The 27,848-nt window shown below is 36.2% G+C and overlaps 2 protein-coding genes across 4 annotated transcripts in view; both read left to right on the top strand.

Annotated features, from left to right (window-relative positions):
- The window catches only part of purg (purine-rich element binding protein G), a 38,621-nt gene extending 32,168 nt beyond the window's left edge, over positions 1-6,453 (top strand). The window contains exons 2-3 of the transcript XR_009817434.2: positions 2,152-2,229; positions 6,402-6,453. The gene's annotated coding sequence lies outside the window, so the exon portion shown is untranslated. The remainder of the gene's footprint in view (positions 1-2,151; positions 2,230-6,401) is intronic.
- slc38a9 (solute carrier family 38 member 9) lies at positions 1,587-27,785 on the top strand. 3 transcript variants are annotated; one of them, XM_061980669.2, is made up of 16 exons: positions 1,587-2,029; positions 2,152-2,229; positions 6,402-6,545; positions 11,108-11,237; positions 12,802-12,920; positions 13,016-13,079; positions 13,283-13,376; positions 17,921-18,091; positions 18,293-18,352; positions 22,387-22,596; positions 22,919-23,026; positions 24,384-24,490; positions 25,194-25,307; positions 25,415-25,563; positions 26,801-26,890; positions 26,995-27,785. In XM_061980669.2, exons 3-16 carry the CDS (start codon positions 6,448-6,450, stop codon positions 27,158-27,160), a joined length of 1,680 nt encoding a protein of 559 aa, XP_061836653.2. In that variant the 5' UTR covers positions 1,587-2,029; positions 2,152-2,229; positions 6,402-6,447; the 3' UTR covers positions 27,161-27,785. The 3 variants fall into 3 exon arrangements, with proteins under 3 accessions (XP_061836653.2, XP_061836654.2, XP_061836652.2); XM_061980670.2 differs by having other exon boundaries at positions 1,587-2,059; XM_061980668.2 differs by having other exon boundaries at positions 1,588-2,048.
- The last annotated feature ends 63 nt before the right edge of the window (positions 27,786-27,848 follow it).

The raw sequence follows: 27,848 nt of genomic DNA, 5'->3' as shown, positions 1-27,848 counted from the left end.
TATTCCACTCCACCCCGGTATATATATATATATATATATATATATATATATATATATATATATATATATATATATATATATATATATATATATAGTTAGGTCCATAAATATTTGGACATTGACACAATTTTCAGTATTCCAGCTCTGTACAACACCACAATGGATTTGAAATGAAACAATCAACATGTGCTTTAAGTGCAGACTTTGAGCTTTAATTTCAGAGTATTTACATCCAAATCAGGTGAACGGTGTAGGAATTACAACACATTTTATATGTGACTTCCACTTTTTAAGGGACCAAAAGTAATTGGACAAACTAACATAAACATAAATCAAATTGTCACTTTTTAATACATTGTTGCAAATCCTTTGCAATCAATGACAGCCTGAAGTGTGGAACACATAGACATCACCAGACGCTGGATTTCGTTCCTGGTGATGCTCTGCCGGGCCTCTGCTGCAGCTGTCTTCACTTCCTGCTTGTTCTTTGGGCATTTTCCCTTCAGTTTTGTCTTCAGCAAGGGAAATGCATGCTCAATGGGATTCAGGTCAGGTGATTGACTTGGCCATTGCACAACATTCCACTTCTTTGCCTTGAAAAATGATATGGTTGCTTTCGCAGTATGCTTTGGGTCATTGTCCATCTGCACTGTGAAGAACCTTCCAATGAGTTTTGAAGTATTTGGCTGAATATGAGCAGATAATATTGCCCCAAACACATCAGAATTCATTCTGCTGCTTTTGTCAGCTGTCACATCATCAATAAATATAAGAGATCCATGCATGCCACTACCACCACCATGCTTCACTGATGAGGTGCTATGCTTTGGATCTTGAGCAGTTGAGCAACACCTCATGTTTTTGCTATCTCTCTGATCGCCTTGTTTTGATTTTAAAGCATAATAATGGCTTGCTTCACTGATAGTGACAGCTCTTTGGACTTCATATTGAGAGATGACCTCCACCAGATTCCAAATGAATATACCACACTTGAAATGACATCTAGGCCTTTTATCTGCTCTTTGTAAATTAAATAAATGCAAAAATCAGCTGCATACATATATATATATATATATATATATATATATATATATATATATATATATATATATATATATATATATATATTATATATATGAATATATATATATGTATGCAGCTGAGATAGGCTCCAGCACCCCCGCGACCCCAACAGGGACAAGCGGTAGAAAATGGATGGGGATATTTATATATATATATATATATATATATATATATATATATATATATATATATGTATATATATAGTCGAGGTTTCTGTGGTTTATCCGTTATACAGTGCTCAGTGTGTGTGTGTATATATGTATTATGTTCTACTATAATTAATTTATTGAATTAACAACCCCATGGCGCTGTATTGTGTTGTTTTTGTACTTCTTTTAATTATCCTTGTTATTATTTCACGTTTTCGAATGTTTGTAAATGGAAACTTTATAAATAAAGGTATATATATATATATATATATATAAAACAATTCTGGAAAGGAAGTGACGTCGTCTTTGCGCATGCGTGGTTTGATCAGGTTTTCCAGTACAGGTCGGGTAGCGACAGACGCGAGAGGACAGTTGTGTACTTAAAAAGTGACCGTTGTTTCAAAAGTATTAGTTCCAGCTCAAACTCTAAAGTGTGTGTCGCTTCAGACGCCATTGTTTACTACTACTCCCAGGAAGTTAATAGCTAGTCAATGGCGGTTACTTCTTCGGGAGACACCGCCCTTAGTGTTTTGGAAGAGAATTGCAAGTCACGTGCCAGCCCCCACGGAAGAGCTGTAAACAAATCAAGATGCCGTGAGAGAGGTGCATTACATACATATAAATACATGTTTTACACTAATATACTATAGGTTATATACTCGGCGGGACCGGCTGGAGGAGGAGCCTCCTGACTTGTTGTGGCTTCTGTCGGGTCCTTCCTCAATCGTCGGCTGCAGACACTTAAATTGGACATAGTCAACAACACGGATGAGGAAACATGTTCTGGCTTCTGAACAGTACGTCCGCCGGTGTATGGTAATATCGTAGTTAGTAAAGGCCCGCTTTTTTTCAAAATGCAAGGTGTTTTGTGCATTTCAGTGAAACTATCAATATCCATGTGTGCATTCCTACCCGACAGATCTTGGTGAAATACCGCTGACACAGCGAGCCTGAGATGAACTGAAGACAACGGCAACACTTTCACCCTAAAACGTCGGTAAGGTTGTTTTCTATCTACAAATTAACATTTTAAGTTGTGTGCTTTTGTTTGCGTGTAACAAAAAAACCCTCACCCTGTGGTGACTGTGCTTCGAACTTGATTGACGATTTGAGGTTTTAACACACACTAAAAAAAAAACATATTTACATTTGATCAAATTTACTGTTTTGGACATTTGTGTTGTTGCCTTATGTATACATAAATACATACACGTAGTTGTGTATTGTCACGAGATGGCTGATTTGACTGCTGCGTTGGCTCGGTGGATGTTTAAGAGCATTGATTGATTGATTGAAACTTGTATTAGTAGATTGCACAGTGAAGTACATATTCCGTACAATTGACCACTAAATGGTAACACCCGAATAAGTTAAGTCGGGGTCCATTTAATCAATTTATGGTACAACTATATACTATCATCATAATACAGTCATCACACAGTTAATCATCAGAGTATATACATTGAATTATTTACATTATTTACAATCCGGGGGGTGGGATGAGGAGGGTTTGGTTGATAACAGCACTTCAGTCATCAACAATTGCATCATCAGAGAAATAGGCATTGAAACAGTGTAGGTCTGACTTGGGAGGATATGTACAGCGAGCAGAGAACATAGTGAATTCAGATAGCATAAGAACAAGTACCGTATTTTTCGGAGTATAAGTCGCACCGGAGTATAAGTCGCACCTGCCGAAAATGCATAATAAAAAAGGAAAAAAACATATATAAGTCGCACTGGAGCCCGGCCAAACTATGAAAAAAACTGTGACTTATAGTCCGAAAAATACGGTATATACAAGTATATATCACTTATGCAAATATGGCATAAGTGTGTATCTCTTTTTTTTATTTTTTTTATTTTTTACTAATTAATTGATTATAGTAATTTCAATAACATAGACGGCTGGTCGATAAGGCAAAATGTTGTTTTAAAAAAAATCACAATTACTTTTTTCATAATCTTCCCATCTCGATTAATGTCACCATTTTGTATATTGTTTTTAACCTGCTACTTTTAAAGCATTGTTTTTCAAATCACCTGACATGTATACTGTGTAAATGTACATCATTTATCAATTTTTTTAATGTAATTTTTTATATACATGTTACAGGTTATATATCTTTTATTATTTAATGTATCAAATGTGATGAATATTTAATGGACCACAATGGAAACAAGCCTTTTGGCTTTTTGTGCCATCCATTTGCCTTTTTAAAGCATTACATGGATTAAATTCTTTAAGATGTCAATAAACTTCTCAATCAATCAATCAATCAATCAATTTATGTTAAAACGGTCTATATTTTTCACAGTAACTAAGTTGGTGTTAGTGTTGTCCCGGTACCAAAATTATTTTGATACTTTTCGGTACTTTTTCTAAATAAAGGGGACCACAAACATTTTTATTATTGGCTTTATTTTAACAAAACATCTTACGGTACATTAATCATATGTTTCTCATTGCAAGTTTGTCCTTAAATAAAATAGTGAACATACAAGACACCTTGTCTTTTATTAGTAAGTAAGCAAACTAAGGCTCCTGATTTGGTTGCTGACGTATGCAGTAACATATTGTGTCATTTATCATTCTATTATTTTGTCGAAATTATTAAGGACAAGTGGTAGAAAATGATTTATATCTACTTGTTCATTTACTTTTTATATCTGCTAACTTTCTTTTTTAACATGTTCTATCTACACTTCTGTTAAAATGTAATAATAATTGATTCTTCGGTTGTTTGATGTTTTGGATAATACCACAAATTTGGGTATCAATCCGATACCAAGTCGTTACAGGATCATACATTGGTCATATTCAAAGTCCCCATGTGTCGAGGGACGTATTTCCTAAGTTTATAAACATAATACAAATTTTTTTTAAACGAAAAAAGGTGTTGTGATGCCAAAAAATATCGACGTAATTATAGTAGTATCAACTAGATATGCTACTATACTTGGTATCATCACAGTGGATGTCAGGTGTAGATCCACCAATGGCGTTTGTTTACATTGTGACGCCGGTGAGCTACGGTGTGTAGTGAAGCATGTTTAGCTATTCCTCGTCCTGCAGGATGATACTTGTAAGAAACTTGGGGGGGGTTGGTGGTAGCTGGGGTTTATTTTGTAGCGTCCCGGAAGAGTTAGTGCTGCAAAGGGTTCTGGGTAGTTGTTCTGTTGTGTTTATGTTGTGTTACAATGCGGATGTTCTCCCAAAATGTGTTTGTCATTCTTGTTTGGTGTGGATTCACAGTGTGGCATATATTTCTAACAGAGTTAGTTATTTATACGGGCACTCTCAGTGTAACCTGTATCGCTGTGGATCAAGTATGCGTTGCATTCACGTGTGTACGTGCAGGAGCCGCACATATTTTGTGACTGGGCCAGCACGTTGTTAGAATGGATGAAAAGCGGACGTGACAACAGCTCGTAGAGGACCTTAAAGGCACGCCCCCAAGACTGTGTGCTACGAGATATAATGACTGATGAAAACCTTCGTTCGATAATGAAGGTTGCCTCAGCTCAAAGCCTGAGCCCCGACATTAATGAACTAGCATCCAAGAAAAGATGGCAGGTATCTGGCTTGGGCACATCAGAATAGATCAGTGTGTTGTAAACTGAGCAGTTTAAAGTCCTGAACGGTTGGTTCATTCATTATTTTATTTTCAAATTTATTAGCCTGTGGAAAAAGTTTATTTTGATATTTACCTCAGAAGACTGCAAATAGAAAAGAGGCATTACATTTTTATTTAAATTGTATTTGATATGCTATTGATATTTTTTAATTATTATTATTATTATTTGAAACTCGATTTTGCATGTCACTATAAAGTTATATAAGCCTTGCTTGTTCAATACTCAATGCAAAACTTGTTTGGGTCCCTATTAAAAGGTTAATTTGTTCAACCTTGGCCCGCGGCTTTGTTCAGTTTTAAATTTTGGCCCACTCTGTATTTGAGTTTGACACCCCTGGTATATACTGTGTAAAATACATTGGAAAGTTAGCGTAAATGTCGCAAACAGCCCGTTATACAAACTGACACAAAGCAAAATATATAGCATGACCTTTGACACATATTTTAAATAGTTTCTCAACTGTATCGCAAATGTATAAAAATACGGAATTTACAGTTCTGATGTTTGTGACAAAAAAATAAACAAATTGCCTTGTTGGGGATAATGACGATGTGTTAAAATGTTAACCACCATTTTCATCTGTTAGTGAGAAATTCCATAAAGTAGCACAAATTAAGAGGAACAATATGATTATAAAGACAAATGTCCCGTTGTGGGAATATTTTGGCCTATCAACACAGACAAACAAGCGAGAATGCCGTATGGCAACAAAAAAAACAACGCCTGACCTAGTTTTTCCAACTGAGAAAAATGCACTAATAGATGTAAAATATTTATTTAAGTAAATTTTGTGCTTATAGAGATGAAAGTCCATTTTATTTTTTTGTTAGTTTATTTATTTAGGATAACTAATAGTTATTTACTTTCCAATTACAGTACAATGGTAAACAATTCCATAATAATCAAAAGTTTATATCCCTTTTAAATAGTTACTTGCATTTTTATTATATATTATGATTACATTATTGCTTAATTTGGTCACAAAATAATGCTGACAATAATATTGTTCATCAGCAATAATTTGTGGGACAATCTATCATCCAGCAAAATTTGTTATTGGCCCAGGCCTAAGTGTAACTAATATAAAATGTATCAAATCTAGACATCATGGAATGCCCGGAACTTAAAATACGCGAATATAGTTTCCGCACGGCCGCTGCAATAGAGTACACGTTAGAGTGGTGGTGTGTAGGTGCTCGGGCTGCCTGATTAATCGTTAAAAGATTGGGATCTCAACAACATGTGAGTAAGCAGCAGAGAGAAAAGTGAAAAGTACGATGGAGGAACTTCTGTGTTGAGGACAGTGAAATGGATGAAAACCCCACTAGTGATTACGGATGGGCACCAAAACTCTGTTCCTTAATGGCACAGGTACCGACGTGCACGATAGTGACCGGACCAAAAAAAACAGTAGCTATCGGTAACTAATTTGCGTGCTAAAACAATGCATTGACACATTAATGCTGCAATCCAGACATACATAATCATTCCTTGCAGTCAGGTGGCAACTTCATGACTTGTTTGTTCCAGTCAGGTGATGAGAATTGGCAGGGCCCAACTGAGTGTTTGAGATATCATGGAGGATGATTACAAGCATCTGCTCAGCTCAGAGCAAACTGGAGAGAGCTTCTCGCACAGAGGCTCAACAGACTCACTGGACAACAGGGCTAAAAGGTGGGTTAAATCGAAATGCCACAGTCACCCATCAATACCCTGTTATTTCAAGCTCTGCACACTCTAATAATATTTCTGGTCTGCTACAAGTGCACACATATTGTTCATCTTCAATAGATGGCATAACTTGTGTGTACTTACTAGAGCACTAATAAGATGCACACCATGTAAAAATGCTGTCATCACATTTTGTGGAATCAAATATGAATGTTTTATATTCTTGGTAAAGGCACACTCGTCAAACATTGAGGCTGTCACTGTCAGGTAATCTTAAATGGTATACTTTTGTTGAAATGATTCAGAAAGTTTTAACCTCGGTGCATGGCTGTAGCCACGACTAAGATGGTGAGCCGTGACAATGAGTTAAACATTTACAGTTTAAGTCATGACATGTAGTAAAATAGTGGATAAGGTACAGTCCATGTTTTTCAGTACCAGTATGATGGTAAATTAAATGTTATTTATATGCTAAATTATGTTTATTTTTATCTGTGAAACCATATCTAATTATATTTCCAATCCGCAAAGTATGTGAAAATATCTTCTAAACTTTCACAAAATGCCACTATTTCAAACGGCTATTTTGAATATGCCGCTTTGGTAATTTACGTACGTCACGGGGGGGAATTTCTTTGCACCGTGCCCTTAGTCAGCAGATCAGTCATATTGGATATACGCAAAAATGGGAAAAAGATGTGCTGTTTATCATTTATAATCCCTATGTAAGACATTGGTTTTATTTTAGACTGCAACTTAAACCAGTTTAAAAAAATGTAAATAACTTTAGAAAATGTACATTAAGTATATATCTTGAAGACTTATGTCATTGTTTTTTTCCTCAGACACTGTTGAAAATAAATTTAATAAACCCTGTGTAGAATCTAGAGGTGAAAAAATGATAGATTCTCTGATGTATCACGATTGGAACGTGGACAACTCTGAATCGCTGGACGAATGTCCAAATATCTTATATTTATATTTGTTATACAAAGTAATGCAGACGGTTTAGTGCGCACACACGCGGAAGGAAGGGGGGAAGACAAGCTATGCTAGCTTGAATGTAAAATAATGAAGCAACAAAATAATGCTTGGTACACTTCTAAGTCTAACTGGAACCGCATTACAACAGGAAGTAATTAGCTAAGAAAAGGAAATGAACAAGTCAATTAGTAAATCAGCCATACATATGAATAGGTAGATTGACGACACACGTCTTTGAGCCGTAATTTAATGGTGACTGGGGATAAAGTGTCTAAACATTCTGTGGTTTTAGAAGGCACAGAAATTAAAACTAGAATGTAGGGCTGGACGATTACAGAAAAAATAATAATCCGGCTCATTTTGATTGATATTGTAATCACAATTAGTAATACGATTATTCATTAATTTTAAAACATGAGTTTTTATCGTACCACCAAAACTCAACTTGAAATATAGTTTTTAAGAAAACAAATATAATTTAGTAATGAATAAACCACAACAAGTAAATAACAATACATTTAAATAACAATAGTACCGGTAATATAAAAAACAAAATTAAATTCTTTTTGTTTTGTTTTTAATTCCTTTTTTTAACATTTACACTTATTTTACCACCATTGACTGTGCTTTTTGTGTCAAATAAAATTTTATAAAAGGTTTGTTGATTACAGAATAATGCAAAAATCCTCACATTTATTGGTGCAATACATTTTTTGGACAATTTTGACCAGTATTTAAGCTCAAAGCATAAGAATTGTGTAAATGTATCAATAAGTGATTTAAGTACACTATGCTTGTGTAAAGTACTTATTTGAAACCTCTATTTTGTTAACGCAGTCACACCAGATGTGGCGCACCGCGCTATTATTGTGAAAGGTGGAAGTGTGCTGTGCTGTTGTTCTCAACTAGACGAGTAGAGGCGACTTGAGGCTGTAAAAAAAAAAAAGAGCGAGCCTCTGAAATTGCGACTGCTGTTTGTACAATAATGTTACATGGATGATGTCGTTCACAACATCACAAGCAAATGAGAAGTGTTGTGGGTGTATGGATTTTTCTTGATAGCTTTAACTTTGTAGGTTAGTCACTGTTTCAAAGTGGCAGTCTCAAAATTGTTCAGTTGAGAGCGTGTTTCGGGGATGAATCAGCGGTCCTGAACACGTTATTTTCCCAAACAAATGTTTCTTCTCCTTATAATTGACCCACATTTAAGTCAATTTCCCTGACATTCTGCGTTTAACAGCAGATTCCGTTTTATTGGCCAATAATGGGACGTGAATGCGGTTACGTGAATGTGGAAATCATATGCCTTACTGTTTTTGTTGAGTTCAGTGATTATTGATTCTTGTATATGATTGCTTTGTATTTCAATTACTTACTTTTTAGTTAAAGAATTGTGACCTAATATTGTCTGTTTATTTACATGGTATCATACAGTAAACCACTCCTCCATACTTCACAAGCCTGATTTATATAAACTACCCTGAACTTTGAAATGCGGTGGAAACACAAACCACACACTTCTACAGGAACCTATAGATTCAGGAACCAAAAACGTTTGGTGGAAAAGGGCCTAATTGACTCCTCATCCGTTTTACCGTCACAAGCTCCAGAATTGGCATGGACGTTGCGCGGCCCATCAATAATTTTTTCCCGATTATTATATTTTCATGATCATAAGAAGCCATAATCAAAATCAAAATGTGATTAATCTTAGCAAACTTTTATGAAGAAATGGCTTCCGCCTGGCCAATCTACCATACAGGCCCGATTGGTGGATTGCTGCAAAATATGGTTGTTCTTCTAGAAAGTACTCTTCTCCACAGAGGAATGCTGTAGCTCGGACAGAGTGACCATCGGGTTCTTGGTCACCTCCCTGACTAGACTAAGATGAATGCAGCAATGTACAAAGACATCTTAGATGAAAATCAACACTTCCCATCCAATCTGGACAGCACTTGAGAGGTGCTGCAAAGAGGAATGGGCGAAACTGCCCAAAGATAGGTGTGCCAAGCTTGTGGCATCGTATTCAAAAAGACTCGAGGCTGTCGTTGCTGCCAAAGGTGCATCATCAAAGTATTGAGCAAAGGCTGTGAATACCGGTACTTATGCACATGGGATTTTTTTTTAATGTTATTTTGTTCCTACAAATTTGCTCATTTGAAAAAAAAGACTTTTCACTTTGTCATTATTGGGTATTGTCTGTATAATTTTGAGGAGAAAAAATAATTTATTCCATTTTGGAATAAGGCTGTAACATAACAAAATGTGGAAAAAGTGAAGCGCTGTGAATACTTTCCAGATGCACTGTAACCTTTTATTAATTCAGATTAGAGTCATGATTTTTATTTTTTTTTATAATTTTGATGCATTTAAAATGTTCATGAGTCCAGACTATCTACAAATCAGGCTATCTCCAGGCCTCAGCAGTCAAAACGGGCTTCTGTAACCTGTTTTAAAAAGTTTCATTTTAGTGTATATGCCATACAATCTATTGTAAGAATTGGTTTGAATTGAAAATCAATTCTGAATCGAATCGTCACCCCAAGAATCGGAATTGAATTGAATTGTGAGTTGTTTAAGATTCACATCCCGTAACCCTACAATATGACCACAACTGCTTTTGATGTATAATTGGGAAGATTGGGAAGTAAACCTATACTAAAGCTGAATCTATCTTATGCAGCACTTGGCAAAATACAGTCCACAAGCTATATTATTAAATATTGAACATTTTAATCGGCCCTGCCGGATATTTTCCAAAAAATATATATTTTTTTCATTTAACAAAGATGCTGTAGTCTGCAAAAGCGCAATGCTGTTGTCAAATTACCGTAAGTCTAACTCATTATTTACATTATTTCAATGATTTCTGAAGCAAAAATTGTTGAATAATTCTTGAAAAACAGTCCGTATTAGGCTTGAACGAAGATTGGACCCAAGGTGGCCATGCATGTCTGTCATTTCCTAATGTGCCTGCTAGATAATAAACATACTGTTTTCCTCGTGTCCACTTTCCAGGAATTGATTTGACGAGCAATTACTAACATTTATGTGTCAATTACAACTGCTGTAGCAGTTTGTGAGAACTTTTAATTCAGTTAGGTATTTCACACTGGTTGACTAGCTTTCTTGCTCTAGTATTCCAAGCATCTTCTCCCACTGAGCCACAAAAAAGGGTCAAGGGTCCATCTTTTAAAGATATTTATCTTCAGTATATTCAAAATTAAGAAATTCTATTTTCATCTGCAATTTCAAGAGCTGTTTAGTCATAAGCAACAGAGCAAAGCTAAAACATAGAAAGACTCAACCAGGTGGATATTTAATAATTTAAATAAATTGTCTAAAACTGTATTCAGATTTCTGCCAACTACAGTAGGTCGGCTGGCTGAATTACGTAATTGAAATATGCATAGATCCCTGAGAAAAATGTCAAAAGGCCCTGAAGACAAATTCCTGAAATTTGCATCAAATTTTAAGTTTTTTGTTATTTCTTGCTCCACCTTTCAACTATGTTTTGTTTTTCGTGTCTAATGCCTTATTGCCTATACTGAAATTACCAGTAATTACTGTCTGTTTTTTAGGCCTTTCCATGTGGAGCCCAAAAATATTGTAGATGATGATAAGTCAGAGCGGGTGTCAGCTGAGGCTGCTATCCTCAACAGTAGAGTGCATTACTACAGCAAACTAACTGGCTCTTCTGACAGGCTGCTGGTAAGTGGTGTAAGAAGTGGGGCTGTCAAATGTAATGCATTCAATAATGCAATTAATTAATCACCAAAAGTATTGCATTAGTTAGAACTGCACTATTATGGTTGAGGTAATAAGATTATCTTTATCAATATTGAAATCAAAATTATTCATTTTGTTATGTAAAACATAGTGTTTCCCACAGGTCGACAATTTACTTGCAGTTAGGCCTGGGCGGTTTATTGACAAATTAAAAATTTTTGTTGCAGAAATTGCAGGCATTTTTTTGCCTGCAGGAGTTTCTGTAACTTCCAACCTTCACCTACTTCCTGGCAGAGATTCACACGCTTAACAAAACATGGCTCGTGCTAACGCAATGAGAGCAAGACGTTTGTTCCAAAGAAAATAGTGATTTGAGGTGGGCGATTATAAAATCGATTAGTAAACATCAATAATCTATTTATTTATTGTGAATAAAGTAATGCAGACAGTTTTACAATTTGGCTGACTGCAGCGAGCCACCTCACCGAGAGATCCGACCAGCTCCTTTATTGTGTTCCAGTTTTGCACACATTTTTATTAATTTAATAAATGTAATGGAAATGTCTTTTTAAAAATGTACTGTTTTTAAAACTTGCTTATTTATTGAAAGGAAAACACATATAAAACTGCATCAATATACTGTACATAAAGCTGCATCGATAATCGATATTTAATTGAAACGTTGCTTCTGAATCGTAATCGAATTGTGAGGTGGCCTAAGATGTCCGCCTCTTATAGTGATATCAGTGGTTTAGTTTGTTTACAAAAGACAGTAGCACAATAAACTTATTCCAGCTTCTGATATTGAAACGTTAAGCCAAATGTAGGAAATGCAACTCATTACACGGAGAACAAGACCATAACAACCAACAGCAAACTCCCAGTAAAATCAGCTTACTGTGGTCGAATCCTTTAAACAAGGTACTACTATGTATGATGAGAAAGTAGCACAGTGGAAAACAATCACTGAAGCGGTCGCTCTGCACGTAGCTAAAGATGTGGTGCCCATGATACAGTAGAAAAGCCTGTTTTTAGTCACCCATTAAAACTATAGAGTTATCTCAAACAAATATTTAATACCAGAGAGGTGACATACATTTAGTATAGTATTTACCTATTCTGGGCATATCGCAACCTGATTTCACATGTATAATATTTTTTGCGGCAGAATATTATTTTGTATGATGGGCCATGAGAAGAATTTATAAAAAGTTAATTATTAAATTTTTAATGACATCATACATTTTATTATAAGTTGCCTGTTGTAATCCGCTATAGGAATTTGTATTATGACAAGGCTCCTTACCTATTTAAGTTTCTTTTGGAAAGATGGTTTGCATTTTCAGTATGTTATTATGAGATGACATTTAGGTAAGTAAGTGCCAATATAGATTTTATTGACTATTTTCAAATACAATCATATATTCTACAAAAATACTATGAAAACTTCTTACATGCTTTTTTATACATTGCATTGTTTGTGTGTAGTTAAATGTGTTTCTACTAAAAATGCAAACTTAATTAAGTTGTTTGCCTCTACCTCCAGAGTCCACCTAACCATGTTATCCCCCGGGCAGAGGAGATTTATATCTACAGCCCTCTGGGGTCAGCTTTTAAGGTGACTGGTAGTGACCAATTGTCTAAAAACCCCAGTATCATCACCATGTAAGCATATTTTTCTAAATCAATCAAATCAGTTTCTTTTTCAACTATTGTCATTACTGTGGCTCAGTTTATTTTGGTTTTATTTTGTCTTGCAGATTTGCAATATGGAACACAATGATGGGCACATCCATACTCAGCATACCTTGGGGTATAAAGCAGGTGACAAGTATATGTGACATTTTTAAGCATAAAAAATGACAAACATCTGTCATAAGATATGACAATACACTTTGTTTAATACAATTAGGTTTCACAGTGGATACTTCTTGAATTCACAACTTTACTTCTTTAATTCACATGTGTAGAATTTGATGTTGATGCTTGGTAATTGCAGTGTCTAACTACTGTTATTTACCCTGTAGGCTGGTTTCACCTTGGGGATCCTCATTCTTATCTTCACTGGTTTGCTTATGCTCTACTGTTGTTACATTGTGTTAAAATCACCAAAGGCAATCCGTAAGTCCCACAACTTTGTCGGTCTTTTGCTTAATTCCGTTTCATTGTTTTGTTGACCATTTACAGTGCCTCACATTTTGTTTAGTTTTTTTGTTTTTTGGGAGCGGGGGGGTATTTTTAGAGGAAAGCTGCACTTTTAAAAATTGTGCCCATCATTCACAATCTCTATGGAAACACACGTCTCTTTTTTTTTTTTTACATGCACCCAGCAAGTATGAGGTGGCTAACAATGAAACTAATGGGAATAATCTATTGCGCCCATAAAGCCTGTTAACAAAACATCCAAACAATACGCCATTTACTTGTCGTAACCTGCATATTAACCAAGCATTAGCAATATTTTTGTTATAAGTGCTAACACAGAGGAACTACTTTTTAGTGGTGCCATGATCACAGAGAGGTAACTAGTTTATGCAGCTATTGACATACTGAGCTGGTGAGCTCTGGGTTAGTGAAAGTTTGGGCTAAAACATAAATCAAGCCTCACATTTGTACAGCAAAAGGTTGTGGCCATAAACCGAGAAGTTGGTCAACTTTGACATTCAACTTCATGTTGTTGTGCAGTGTTCATAGTTTGTATTTCCGTCAGTCAGTATCATTTGTTCCAAAGTAGTCGTTATTGGCTTACATGATTAGTAGTAGTAGTAGTAGTAGTAGTTGCTGTTGAAAAAAATCGCAAACTTTGTGTAATGCATCTGTGAACTTAATGCACATCTATATGCTTAAAATGACCTAAATACATAAATATTACATGTTATTAGGAATGTGCCTGTGAGTACATTACCGTACATATATACTTACAGCATGTATATAAAATGTGGATTGAGGTTTTTGGATGTTTTTTAGAGCCCTTTATAGGCTGAAAAGAGCAAATCCCATTACCTCAATTGTTAGCTGACGTTTTCCAGGGTTTATTTACGAGTTAGAGTGCATATGAAAAGATAAACAGTTGTGTGCCTGTGGATGTGAATGATTGACAAAATTCCCCCCAAAAAGTGCAGTTATCAAATTTATGGAATATCTAACATCACTCAATCAGGCAGTTTAAAAATGACCCCTGTGCTGTTCACAAATAATGAATAAAATGCATGATAAATAAAAGGCACAAACTAACCAAAGGCAACACCAAAATAAATTAAATAGAATCAAGCCTAACTAAAACTAAATAAAATACTATATAAATAAGAATAAAATGAACAACTTAAGAAGTGCCAACAGCCAAAGAAAAGAGGTGAATTCAAAGAAGAGAATTAAAAACCAACATTGAAGAGGCCCATCTAGTGTTTAAAGGCAAACCATTAAATGTTTTGGGGCACCAACAAGGGTGCCTCTGCACTAAGACGGCTGAGGTTATACAGGGTATAACCCACCAAACCTTATCCCTGTCCACACACACAACGCCATCGTTTAAGCTTTGGTTTAAGACCCCCTCCCCTCTCCGTCCGCAGGCGCAACGCGACCTAGTAAGCATGCGCGGAAAATGGCAGACGCACATATATTACATCATAGTCACCTCTGACCTGGAAGCGTATCCTTACTTGGCAGTCTGGTATGTGAAGTATTTCAATGTAGACTATTGCTACATTTCTTTTAACAGTACACCTTGCTTGCCTCACCATTTGCAGCTGTTAGACTAGCCCTATTGAATTGAATCACACCTGAGCCATCATCAATGAAACAAATCTTCAATGGACGTGTAAAAGTAAACAATGTGATAAAGAACGTTTTACAACAATCAATCTAGGCAATTAGATATCTGGTCAGGACACTCCCTCACTCTTTTGCCTTAACCTTCATTGTCCATTCTTGCAATTCTGCCTGTGCTTGGAGGCTGAAATTGGCGGTCGTACTTGACGGCCACAACCACTGACCGTTAGTTTAGCGGCTCCTTCATGGCTTCACAGTAGATATGGAGTACAAAATTAGACGTTGAGTAATCGCTCGACATATATAGCAGACAATAACTGATAGTCTGCTTTGCCAGTCCAAATGCATTTGCTGTTTTCCGTAGTCGTCCCTTGTCGGCCAGGTAATACAAAGGACACGCTACCTTTTTTTTTTTTATCACATCCACGGGAGCCCGCATTCTCGTTGTTTCCCCTCCGACAAATGGACAAAGTTTTCCGCTAAGTAGAATCACAGCTGACCTGGACATTCCAAAGTTCTCTTGCCATTGACAAACATATCCCACCAGGCTGCCGTTCTTCCAGGCATTATCCATAACTGTCGCTCAACAATGCTATGTTACCGTCTGAGATGTGTTGCATCCAAAATAGCTGCAATCGCGCTTTTCCTTCTCTTAAGGTATACATGTGTGATTTCTACAATCTCCTGTACATGTAGAAGAAGGAGAAACACGGGCATGTCTGAGTGATGATTCGCCTCTATCTTTCGAGTGGTTACCTCCGAGTGGAAACCGGTTGGTATAAACCTGGCTGTGGCGCTTTCTTTCTGACGTCACTTCCTCTCTGAACTCCGTTTATAAATGATCAATGAGTCCATACAGAGCTAAGACTTAGACTTAGACTTAGACTTCCTTTTTATTGTCATTCAAATTTGAACTTTACAGTACAGATAAGAACGAAATGTTGTTGCATTAGCTCATGGTAGTGCAGGATAAAAAAATCAATAAGGTGCAGATATAAATAAATACATTACCGTACAGATAAATATATTGCACTTTTGCATATGCATCCACGTTTATGGATGTATGTTATATTGTCTTTTATATTCCAGCGAGTTAATCCATTTTTGGGGGGAATTGAGGGGATTATTATGATGTGTTCAAGAGTCTTACGGCCTGAGGGAAGAAGCTGTTACAGAACCTGGAGGTTCTGCTACGGAGGCTGCGGAACCTCTTTCTAGAGTCGGAGATTCAAGAAATAGACGGCACACTTACCCGTGTAAAAAAAATATAGAAGGACGGGAACCTTAAACGCTGAGTTAGTTTGCCTGAAACAGGGTTTAGGCTAAATAGTTATTTAAGTTTAAGGAGTTATCTGGCTTTATACACAGAGCCTTAGTCTTTGAAATATTGAAGAGCAGCTGATCAGCTGAACTGAGTGGGAAGGTGTGTGAAAGTGCAGCAGCTTAGAGAGATAGGGTCGGGCCAAGCTATTGAGGGATTTAAAAAATATTTTACAATGAATAAAATGTACGAGCAACCTGTGAAGTAGGGATTGTAATTGAAAACCGGTTCTTGTTCAGAACCAGATCAAATTCCTTGAAATTGCTTGCCATTTTTTCCAAACGATTCTCTTAACGATTTCTGCAAGCGGTAATGACATCATTACGTAACCCTCAATTGGGCTTGTTGTTTTGGTAGAGGCTAACATAGGGTTGAAACATAAATTGTATGGTCTGCTGACGACAAGGTTTTGTTTTGATAATTACTAGACTGCCACTAACAACTATTTTGATAGTTAACTAGTCATCAACATCTTAAATATTAGTTGACTAATCGGATTATGAAATATATTCAGTGGCTCTAATATAGCCAATGGCTTTTAAATTAATTCAGAAATGTGTATTTGTACCGTAACTGTGCTGCTTGTTAGGCTTTCACAAAAATAATGACTATTAAACTAGTATCAATTTAAAAGCAAGGACAGGAAATGTGCTGATAAAAAAACAAAGAATCAATGTCATGATGTAAACAAAGGAAAATCTAAATACTGAACAAAACAACACCATATATACCATACCCCAACTATCTTTGGGAGGTTTTGTCCTATCCTCTGTGCAGCACCTCTCAAGCTCCATCAGGTTAAATGGGAAGTGTCGGTATGCAGCCATTTTCAGATCTCTTCAGGGATGTTCAATGGGTGTAAAGTGGGGTATGTTTGGGCCACTCAAGGACATTTACAGAGTTGTTCTAAAGCCATTCCTTTGATATCTTAGCTGTGTGCTTCGGGTCGTTCTCCTGCAGAATGGAAAACATTCAATAGAAAGCTTAAACACTGACTGAAAAAAAGCAAACATGTAGCCACCGAGTCAGAACCATAAAATTCAATAAATACACACTCTTTTTTATTATATATTTTTGTCCTGTCCAGGGTTAGTTGCAAATTAGCCGATTGGCTACAAACATATGTACATATATCATGGCATTGACTGTGATAAACGTGTAATAATGTGCGCTGCATTGTCCCTGACAAACCAATATGAGCAAGTTGCAAATAGCCTCTTAATTAGAAACTGTCAGACTACATTATTTTTAGTTTTGAATCAGAAAGTCTATATTATTGACTAATAATTATCAGACGGCTAATAATTTTGGCCACCGCATTTCGAGGTTTCAATTCAGAAAGTTAGTTTTAAAAATGTTAGTTTGGCCTTATGCAGATGTTGTCTTTGTTTGTCTTTGGGCACTTAAAAACTATAAACAATTGGATTACATTTATTTTACAATATTTGATTACCAAGTCGGACGCTAATAATTGTTCTCACTATTCTGGACTTCATATTTCTTGTAAAGCGGTAAACATCAGGTTGGGGATCATGTACTTATTTTCCTCTTTCTAACTTTCCATTTTCCCATGCAGCTTATTTGGACACATCCGACTGGGAGTTTCCTGATGTTTGTAGATACTACTTTGGAAAGTTTGGCCAGTGGTCTAGTTTGGTCTTCTCAATGGTGTCTCTTATTGGAGCCATGGTGGTTTATTGGGTCCTCATGTCCAACTTCCTGTACAACACCGGACAGTTTATTTACAGTAAGACACAATGCTTTTGTCAAACTAGAAAAATATTTGAGATAATAACACACAAATTATGTTGCAGACTATTTGATAACTGTATTTATTTAGTCTTCATAAATACATTATGTTGTTTTACTTGTAGATTGTACATTTATTGAAGTTATGATTTGATCAAATGATTTCATTTTACGAGTGTATTTCCTATTCTGTTTACAGACTATGCTCATCATGTTAACATGTCATATCCCGAGTTTGGAACCAATGGCACAGATAGAGGTAAGTCAAACAGAAGCCATCCATTTTACCGGCTTTAATTTTCTGATGGGTTGCTAGTCTTTATGGACATATTGATTGTAGATCCGTAATGAGTTTTTGATTCTATTTTCTTCCCATGGTGGAATGACTATACAACATGCATCTACACAGCACACACAAAACCTAAACCATAAAAAAAAATCGGATGCACACTTTGGATTTTCTCTCATTTACGCAATGTGTTACAGGCTCGAATATATACAGTAAATGAAGTATTTTGTTTAATGTCTCTCAGCTAGTTTCACCTTGGCCAGATTCTTTTTGTAACTGTCTGATATAATTTTGATATTTAACTATTTTTTTTTGGCTGGATTTCTAGAATTTATTTAAATTGATCAGTTTGATGCCAGAGACACTCCTTGGAAGATCTGTAATAGGGTTGAGGTCAGCGCTTTGGGAAGGCCATTACAGAAGCGTAAGGTCAGCCTGGCCTTTTGCAACATTCACTACAAATTGCATTGTTCGGCTCATCTGATCTTTTAAATCCAAAGCACCTCCACATAATTGAATCTTTCTTGGGGTTGTATGTAGAGGAGCGAAAGGAGAGGAAAGAGACAGACACACAACAAACAGCTTTACAGGAGAACCAAATTTGGTATGTTAAACAAAATGCCAATTTTTACTGGTGTTGTCTCATCGTATATTTTGTCAGAAAATATATGGATATATTGTAGGGGCTCTATATACCACCAAGCCCTACTGCATGGCCATTTTGAAAACAATGTTGACCCTCTGGTCATAATCAGTCTCTAAATGCTCTGATTTAACTATTCCTTGGCCATCTAGGTAATTTTTTTTATTTAACCAGAAAACAATCCCTTTGTGATTAAAAACCTCTTTTTCAAGGCTGCAAAGTTTCACACAAACATGCAAACAATACAGATACATGAGTATGTTTGCCCTAACCTTTTGAGTTATGTTGCAAATAACAGAGACAAAAATGTAATAATAATAAATGCCAAATAAGGCGAATTATATTTTACTTCTGAATAAATAAACAAAATAAAACACAGTGTATTATGTAGCAATTACTCAAGAATTTACAGTAATATGTTTAATATATATGTAATAGAAATAAAAATGAATATTTTTAAAAGGATATACAAGCTCAGCAATTAAAAGTAAAATGATATCCAGAGACAAATACAAGCAGGTCAAGCCCAGTGGAACTGTGCAACCATCAACTATGAAAATAAAAAATAAGAAGAATATAGCAAAACTCCTTTTTCAAAAAGTTTATGCGATCTTGCTGTACTTATGGTGTCTTCAGCTGTGGAGAACACACCCTCACAGGGTTTGGGGCCTGCCAGCCTCTGAGCCAATCAGACCCTTGTCATATAATGCATAAAACACATTAATTTAATGTTTACAGTTAGTAATAGCAGGTTTTACAACGAAGCAAGTGACGTTAACATTATAAGAAGCGTTAGTTAGGTGGATACCTGCAGTATTAATAGCAAAGGATGCGCAACGGTCGCCACTGCTGCTCGGTCGATCTGTACTACCGACTCAAAGCTGATCGAAAACGCAATATTCATTCAAAGTTTTCACAGGCCGTGTGTACAAACTTTTATGCATATCGTTAGTATTTCCTCCATTTGATGAAATATCCACTTTGCAAGTATTGCAAGTTGCCCAATTAAGAGCTTGTTCCATTTTGGCGCAGTGCGTTGTGACGTCATTTTCGCCCACAAGAAGCGATACAATCATGCATCCTTGCATCCGCCCTAGTGATTATACAGCATTGTCTCCATAAATCCGGTATATAAAAACACCTGTTTCTTTGACGTTCCTAAAAAAACTATAAAACTGGGAAGCAGTTTTACTAGACTTAGGCTTGCAGTTAAAACACCGTAGAAGAAGACGGGAGGACCCAGGGTATCTTAAACAAGTTTAAGTTAAATATCTTTGTGTTAGCCAAGCCATACTTTGAGGACAAAGTAACAAGCCACAAGTAACTGTAATTAATAACCTTTTTACCTTTTTAACAACGCTTGAACGCATCATAATAATCCCCTCAATTCCCCCCAAAAACGGATTAACTCGCTGGAATATAAAGACAATATAACATACACCCATAAACCAGGATGCATGTGCAAAAGTGCAATACATCTATTTGTACACTAATCTATTTATTTATATCTGCACATTATTGCTCTTTTATCCTGCACTACAACGAGCTAATGCAACAACATTTCGTTCTTATCTGTACTGTAAAGTTCAAATTTGAATGACAATAAAATTAAGTCTAAGTCTAAGTTTTAAAAGTAATTTACTAACACCCCAAATGGCCTACTGTCAAAAAGGCTTGCAAAACACAGCATTCAGAGGCATCCATAACTGTGCAGGCTCACAGCCAAATGCATGAACCTTGTGAGTCAACTCTTTGACATTGTTTACCACGAGTATCCAACATTGTAACAATATTTATAAGTCAGAAAACAGGAGGAAAATCATCATAGGTAACAGAGCTGTGAATCTTTGGGCACCATGATTCGATTATATTATTGGGGGTAATGATTAAATTAAGAATCTATTCTCGATTCCAAACGATTCGATTCAAAATCTCCACTTATATGATAAACTACATTATTTCTTCATAAAATAGACAAATAGCTCTAATGATTTTTTATAAAACTTAAAAGAAGACTGGTTTTGTTTAATAAAATTCTACCCAAACATTTGATAAAGTCAAATACAAATACGGTAACAAGAGACATATCCAATACTACTCTTTTCTGAAGTAAATCTGCATCTACAGTACATCAACAATATGATTTTCCTGAGTGGCTGGACAGGACAGATTTATAAAATAAAAAATTAAAATAAATTGTTATATATATTTTTTTAATCGATTAAGAATCGTTACAAATAAGAATCGCAATTAATTGAAATAACTTTTTTTTTTACACCCTTAATAGGTACCCTTTGAATCCTGGATCAAAAGCGTTTGTCATTCCATCAGTGCAATATTTTGGAAAAGTCTGTTCTCAGTTAAAAAGTTTCATTCATTTAAAATAATAACTGTTAAGTTTACAAATATCTTCTCTGTTGCTCAAATAGGTTCATTATGTCTTCTTATTCATATACTCTTTCAAATTTTCTTGTAATCAGACAATATTTTCGGTATATTTAGATGGAATCTTTACTTGACATGTTTCGAATGTCATCTGCAGTCTTCTTCAGAAGGGTCACCTGACCACTGTGACTGTTGCCTATCAGATGTTCTTATAGGCGTGGCCAAACAGGCAGACCTGTCAAGTCTACCTGGTTGGCCACGCCTATAAGAACATCTGATAGACAACAGTCACAGATTACAAGAACATTTGAAAGAGTAAAATTCTTCTCTGACTCGCCCCACCTGCACATTCTACATACAAAAAACTAAGGACAGGTTGGCACCAGAGCTCCTTTCAGATGAGACCTTGACATTCCACACAGAAAAACAACCTTTGGACAAACATTTAATGTAAGAATGTTACTTTAGAACAGCCTCACAACATAGGCAAATGCCCCACTTTTTTTGCACATATAAAAAGCACCTTAAATCTTTTTTTTTTTTAAGTTCCCAGTCATGTCATCACTTTGACTAACTTTGTTGTTGTAATGTATTTGTTCTTATTGTGTGACTAGGGTTATGGTTTTTGTTAGTCTGATATTGTAAATTACTTACTCGAATCTACAGATGTAATTGAGCGATGCAATAAGCGGTAGAAAATGGATGGATGGATAATCTCGCTCATTTACAGTATGTACTAACTTATATGTTTTTTCATTATTCTGTACTGTTGTAAATAAATAAATATTAATAGAAGTGGTCACATAAATAATGAATCTATAATTCCATTTTGTTTGGAGAAATCATTATTATTACGGTATATCTAATTGTTACTCAAGAAAAATTCTGCTCTGTAAGAAATTGGTCTCTACAGCACCCCCATGTGTCCAAATATTTGGAAGAATGCTTTGTAATGCTTTGCTTGATTCCCCCCTAGTAATTTGCCCATACCCAAACACTGACTCTGGAGGGAACAAGAGTATCAGCAGTATTTACCCCTGTAGCAGTGGAAATGATACAACTGATGTTCACTCTTTTGAACACTGGTGGAGCAAAACCAGTACCATACCGCTCTATCTCATCGTTTTACTGCTGCCGCTACTTTGTTTCCGATCAGCCTCCTTCTTTGCAAGGTTCACGTTCTTGGGTGAGTCAGTATTTACAATTGATGAGTGTTATATATTTCTTATAAAAGCTCTTATTTTTCCATGAGTTGTTGCAGAGCTAAATGTCCTGTTTTAGAGTAGTTCCTGGCTTAGTATTTGTTATCTGCCATTTTTTTTGGTCTATATAGGTAATAACAATTATATATTTTTATTGTTACATATTTTTGTGCATCCCACACAATATCTTAGTAAATTAGGAAAATTAATCACTGAACAATTGCTTTAAAATATAAGGCTGGTTACCCCCCCAAAGTTAATCATTCTTTTCAAGCATGCATTAATGTTTTGTCTCTCATTGTCCAGGCACCATATCAGTCATCTACCTGATTGTTCTGGTCACCATCAAAGCTGCCCGCCTTGGCTTTCATCTAGAGTTCCACTGGTTTGACACAACCAAGTATTATGTTCCAGGTAAACATAAAACAAATCTCTTTCTTATCCCATGCTGTCAATTTTGTTTTAAGTATTTTCCTATTACGGTAATTTAAGAAAACATTGTAGAGGTTGTCCAACCTCACATCAACAGTGCTTTACTTTTTATAGTAGATCTAACTCAAAACACCTCATGTCAAAGTAAAAATTTATCGGAACAATTTTCTTCTCAACACTGCCAACCGGTCTTCTTTTGTTAAAGAAAGAACCCTATTTGATAAATCATAAACGAGAGGGCAATAGTGCTGACTTATCCTCATTGCTGATAAGTGATGGTATAGGGGCTATTTTTTTGCTTTGAAGCTTTTGTTTTGATTTTAAGTAATCATTTTGACAACACTTGAGTGTGTATTCGAAAGTCAAGACTAGTCTGAAGTTACTCAGAAAACTCAAGTGTTGTGTATGTTTTCCACTTGATTTGGCAGTATAATCAATCAAATAATATTTAGTACAGCAGTGGATAAAACAAGTATGTGTTCCCCTGCTAAAAGATATGAAAATTAAAAAATGTTTATGGTATATTATTGTAAAAAAGAAAAACAAATCCAGAAAAAAAATGACATTAAATACCAGTATTGGATCTGTGTATCTGAGTTTGTGGTGAACATTTTTCAAACTTTGTAACGTTTCATAATATGTTGTCAATTTTTCCTTTTAGGTGTACAGTACTTTTTTCATTATTAGTATGTTTTTCGAAGGGTCCGTTTCAAAGTTTTGGGTGATACTACAAATTTCAAATGAATACCAAGTAGTTACAGGGTCATACATTGGTTATAATTAAAGTTCTTCTGTATCAAGGGATGTATTTCCTGAGTTTATAAACAATAACAAATTACAAGCTTTTCTGATAATAAAAAATGTCAATGAAATCACTGTACCGGTAGTATTGACTATATGCGGGTCTTGTACTTGGTACCGTTACAGTCCATGTCTGTGTAGATCCACCCATGGTATTTGTTTACATTCAGGAGCGCTAGCGTGCTCCTAGCGGTTAGCTATTGTTTACTCCTGCGGTGTGTAGTGAATCATGTTTAGCTATTCCTCATCGTGCGGGGAGGATACTTGTAAAAAAATGATGTTAGTCGCTAGCTATCTAGCCATGTTTAAAGCACCTCTTGCAGAGTGGCACTTCAGTGTTAACATTAGTTTTTAAGCCAAAATGCATCCATTTTGTCTTTCTGTCTACACACTGTTTCTGCTTGTAAGTACTCTGTGTGTGTGTGTTGCAGGCAGTAGAGTACTGTTTTTAATTCATTAGCACCGCGGTCCGTTATTAGTACCGGTGTACTGTACAACCCTAGTAGGGAATCATGTCTGTGTGACTGTTTTCCTACAGAGTTCCGGCTGCTCTTCCCTCAGTTCACGGGGGTCCTCACGCTGGCGTTCTTCATTCACAACTGTGTCATCACACTAATGAAGAGCAACAAGCACCAAGAGAACAATGTGAGCTCATGTCACCCATGTTTGTGCTCAGCTTGAAAGAGCATAAAGATGTATTAAACTCAACATGGTAATTACCGTATTTTCCCGGACTATAAGCCGCTACTTTTTTCCCATGCTTTGAACCTTTGTAACACAAAGGTGCGGCTAAATTACGATGTTTCTTTGCTAACGGCTAAATTATGGAATGGATTAAGCAAAGAACTCAAACACAATGTTCTAAAATGATCCACTTTACAAAACTGTTCAAACTCAAAAGTGTTTACAAAGTACAAAGAAGAATAATCCTGATAAACATCTTGAACCTTACTAAAAAGGAGAACATTTTATTCATATGAAAGGATGAATGAAGACATCAATTACTTTTCTGTTTTGTTTAATTAGCTGTTTTACTGCCGTGTTTTATGCAACATTTTGGAAAGTATGTAATTAAACATTTACAAAATAGTTATATGTAAATATTTCATTTCACAGCGTACCAGTATATATCTGCATCTTATAGTCAGTTGCAGCTAAATATGAAAAAACCCCAAAACATTTTCTTAAATTTACTGGGTGCGGCTTATATACCGGCCAGCTTATTGTCCGGAAAATACGGTATTTAATTTATGAATCATTGTCAGTGATGATTGCAACCCTTTTCCCCTCTAATACTTAGCTTACCTCTGAATACACAATTTACAACTCTGAGTTATGGTACTTTCAGGTTCGGGACCTGTCTGTGGCTTATCTCCTGGTAGGGCTGACCTATCTTTATGTGGGAGTGTTGATCTTCACTGCCTTTCCTGCGCCTCCCCTAACCAAAGACTGCCTTGAACCGGTAGAACCACACACACACACACACACACACACACACACACACACGTACACACACGTAAACCATTTTTATTATGACTGAAACATTCTATGGCTGTCGTTTGTTCAAAGAACTTCTTGGATAATTTCCCCAGCGATGATGTGATGGTTTTTGTGGCTCGGACATTCCTGTTGTTCCAAATGATCACAGTCTATCCCTTGCTGGGCTACTTGGTGCGAGTTCAGATGATGGGCCAGATCTTTGGCAATCATTACCCCAGGTAATGTTTCCTCATTCTAAATTGAAAGTTGCACATTTGGTCGTGGTTCCAATTAGCTGAACAGAATATCCAGAAATTAATTTGAAGAACAATAAACATAAAAAAGTTTATCAATTAATTTGGAATTAGTTGTGTGAAAGGCGTACTCAAGCCTCAAACAAAACATTATTTGGTACTAGAGATGGCCGATAAATGCTTTAAAATGTAATATCGGAAATTATCGGTATCGGTTTCAACCTCCCGATATTCCCGGGAGACTCCCGAATATCAGTGCCCCTCCCGAAAATCTCCCGGGGCAACCATTCTCCCGACTTTCTCCCGATTTCCACCCGGGGAACATTATTGGGGGCGTGCCTTAAAGGCACTGCCTTTAGCGTCCTCTACAACCTGTCGTCACGTCCGCTTTTCCTCCATACAAACAGCGTGCCGACCCAATCACATAATATATGCGGCTTTTACACACACATAAGTGAATGCATGCATACTTGATCAACAGCCATACAGGTCACACTGAGGGTGGCCGTATAAACAACTTAAACACTGTTACAAATATGCGCCACACTGTGAACCCACACCAAACAAAAATGACAAACACATTTCGGGAGAACATCCGCACCGTAACACAACATAAACACAACAGAACAAATACCCAGAACCCCTTGCAGCACTAACTCTTCCGGGACGCTACAATATACACCCCCCGCTACCACCAAACCCCGCCCCCCCCCCATCTCCCGAATTCGGAGATCTCAAGGTTGGTCAGCTTTCTTCTTTGCTGTCATCATACCGAGACGTTTTCAGCAGGATATTTCGTGCAAAATTTAAAATTGCACTTTAGTAAGCTAACCAGGCCGTATTGGCATGTGTTGCAATGTTAAGATTTCATCATTGATGTATAAACTATCAGACTGCGTGGTCGGTAGTAGTGGGTTTCAGTAGGCCTTTAAACAGTTTATTTTCTGTGCTGTTAATACCCATCTTGACTAACTGGGTTAATAAAAGTGCCACTGACGGTTTACAGTACAGTTGTCATTCACTGCAATTTCACTGAATATCGCTCAAAAATGAATATCTTTATATGTATACTTTCACTGAAAAATATATTGACATATATCGAATATGGAGTTTAAGTAAAAATATATCGAGATTTACTTTTTCATCCATATCACCCAGCTGGGTCCTATTCTGCAGTTTTGTCACACACTGTCCGATGACAACAAATTGTATTTGTGTTCAGTTTCTTCCACGTCCTCGCCCTGAACATATTAATTGTTGGAGCTGGTGTCCTGATGGCAAGGTTTTATCCCAATATTGGATCCATTATTCGGTATGTTTGGATTTATGTATCTAGTTTTACCTTTTTAAAAACCTTTCAGCATGGACTCCTTTTGGTGTCTGTGTTCTTATGCTAACCCTCTCGGCCCCTTACAGGTTTTCTGGAGCAACGTGCGGCTTGGCTCTGGTGTTTGTCTTCCCCTCACTGGTCCACATGATCTCCCAGAGACGACAGGGCACCCTTCGCTGGCCGTCTGCTGTTTTCCACAGTTGTCTGATCCTGTTGGGTTTGGCCAACCTGGTGGCTCAGTTTTTCATGTAGAGTCTTGAGATTTCTGATCGATGGTGGACAACAAAAAAATACTATAATTCATGGTGTGCTATCATACCATTGATGTTGTTTACAGCCGCCTATAAAATAAATGACATCATCCACCAGGAATCCAATGACTTAATTCTGTTATCTCCTGCTGTGTTTCTGCCTAGCAGCCAGCAAGATTCTGGTGATAAAATGTTGCTTGGTGGTAACTTAAGACGTGTGATAATTCTTGCCCAGACTAGACTTAGGGACTCGGACTTGGTATTTTATGTTTTAACTTTTTGTCTCACGACATAGGGAATATCAGCTTTAAGGGAAGTGTATTTCAACAGTTAATGTATTTCCATAAAATCAATGTGTTGCATGTGTGGCTTCATAGTTGTATTTTATGATCTTTATCGAGGTTTTTCTCACTGATTACAGGGAATTATTTTTACTAATTTGGCTACTTGGGGAAAGTCATTTTTGCACAAACTGTCACAATCTTTTAATTTCAGAAACCATGTTGATTTGCATTGGATTTATTATTTAAACTAATGTTTAATGTTGGTATTTTTCATTCTGTACTCTTGAAATTCATGAAGGGAAAAACGGAACGGAATTGAAAATAAATCCTATCACATTAGAACATGTGTAGTGTTTTCTTTCCCAAAAAAAAAGGCAAATAATAGATCATCACTTGATAGTCTTT

This window comes from Nerophis lumbriciformis, linkage group LG20 (assembly GCF_033978685.3).
Source record: "Nerophis lumbriciformis linkage group LG20, RoL_Nlum_v2.1, whole genome shotgun sequence".
Classification (NCBI taxonomy): domain Eukaryota; kingdom Metazoa; phylum Chordata; class Actinopteri; order Syngnathiformes; family Syngnathidae; genus Nerophis; species Nerophis lumbriciformis.
This window is presented reverse-complemented; position numbering and strand designations above follow the sequence as displayed.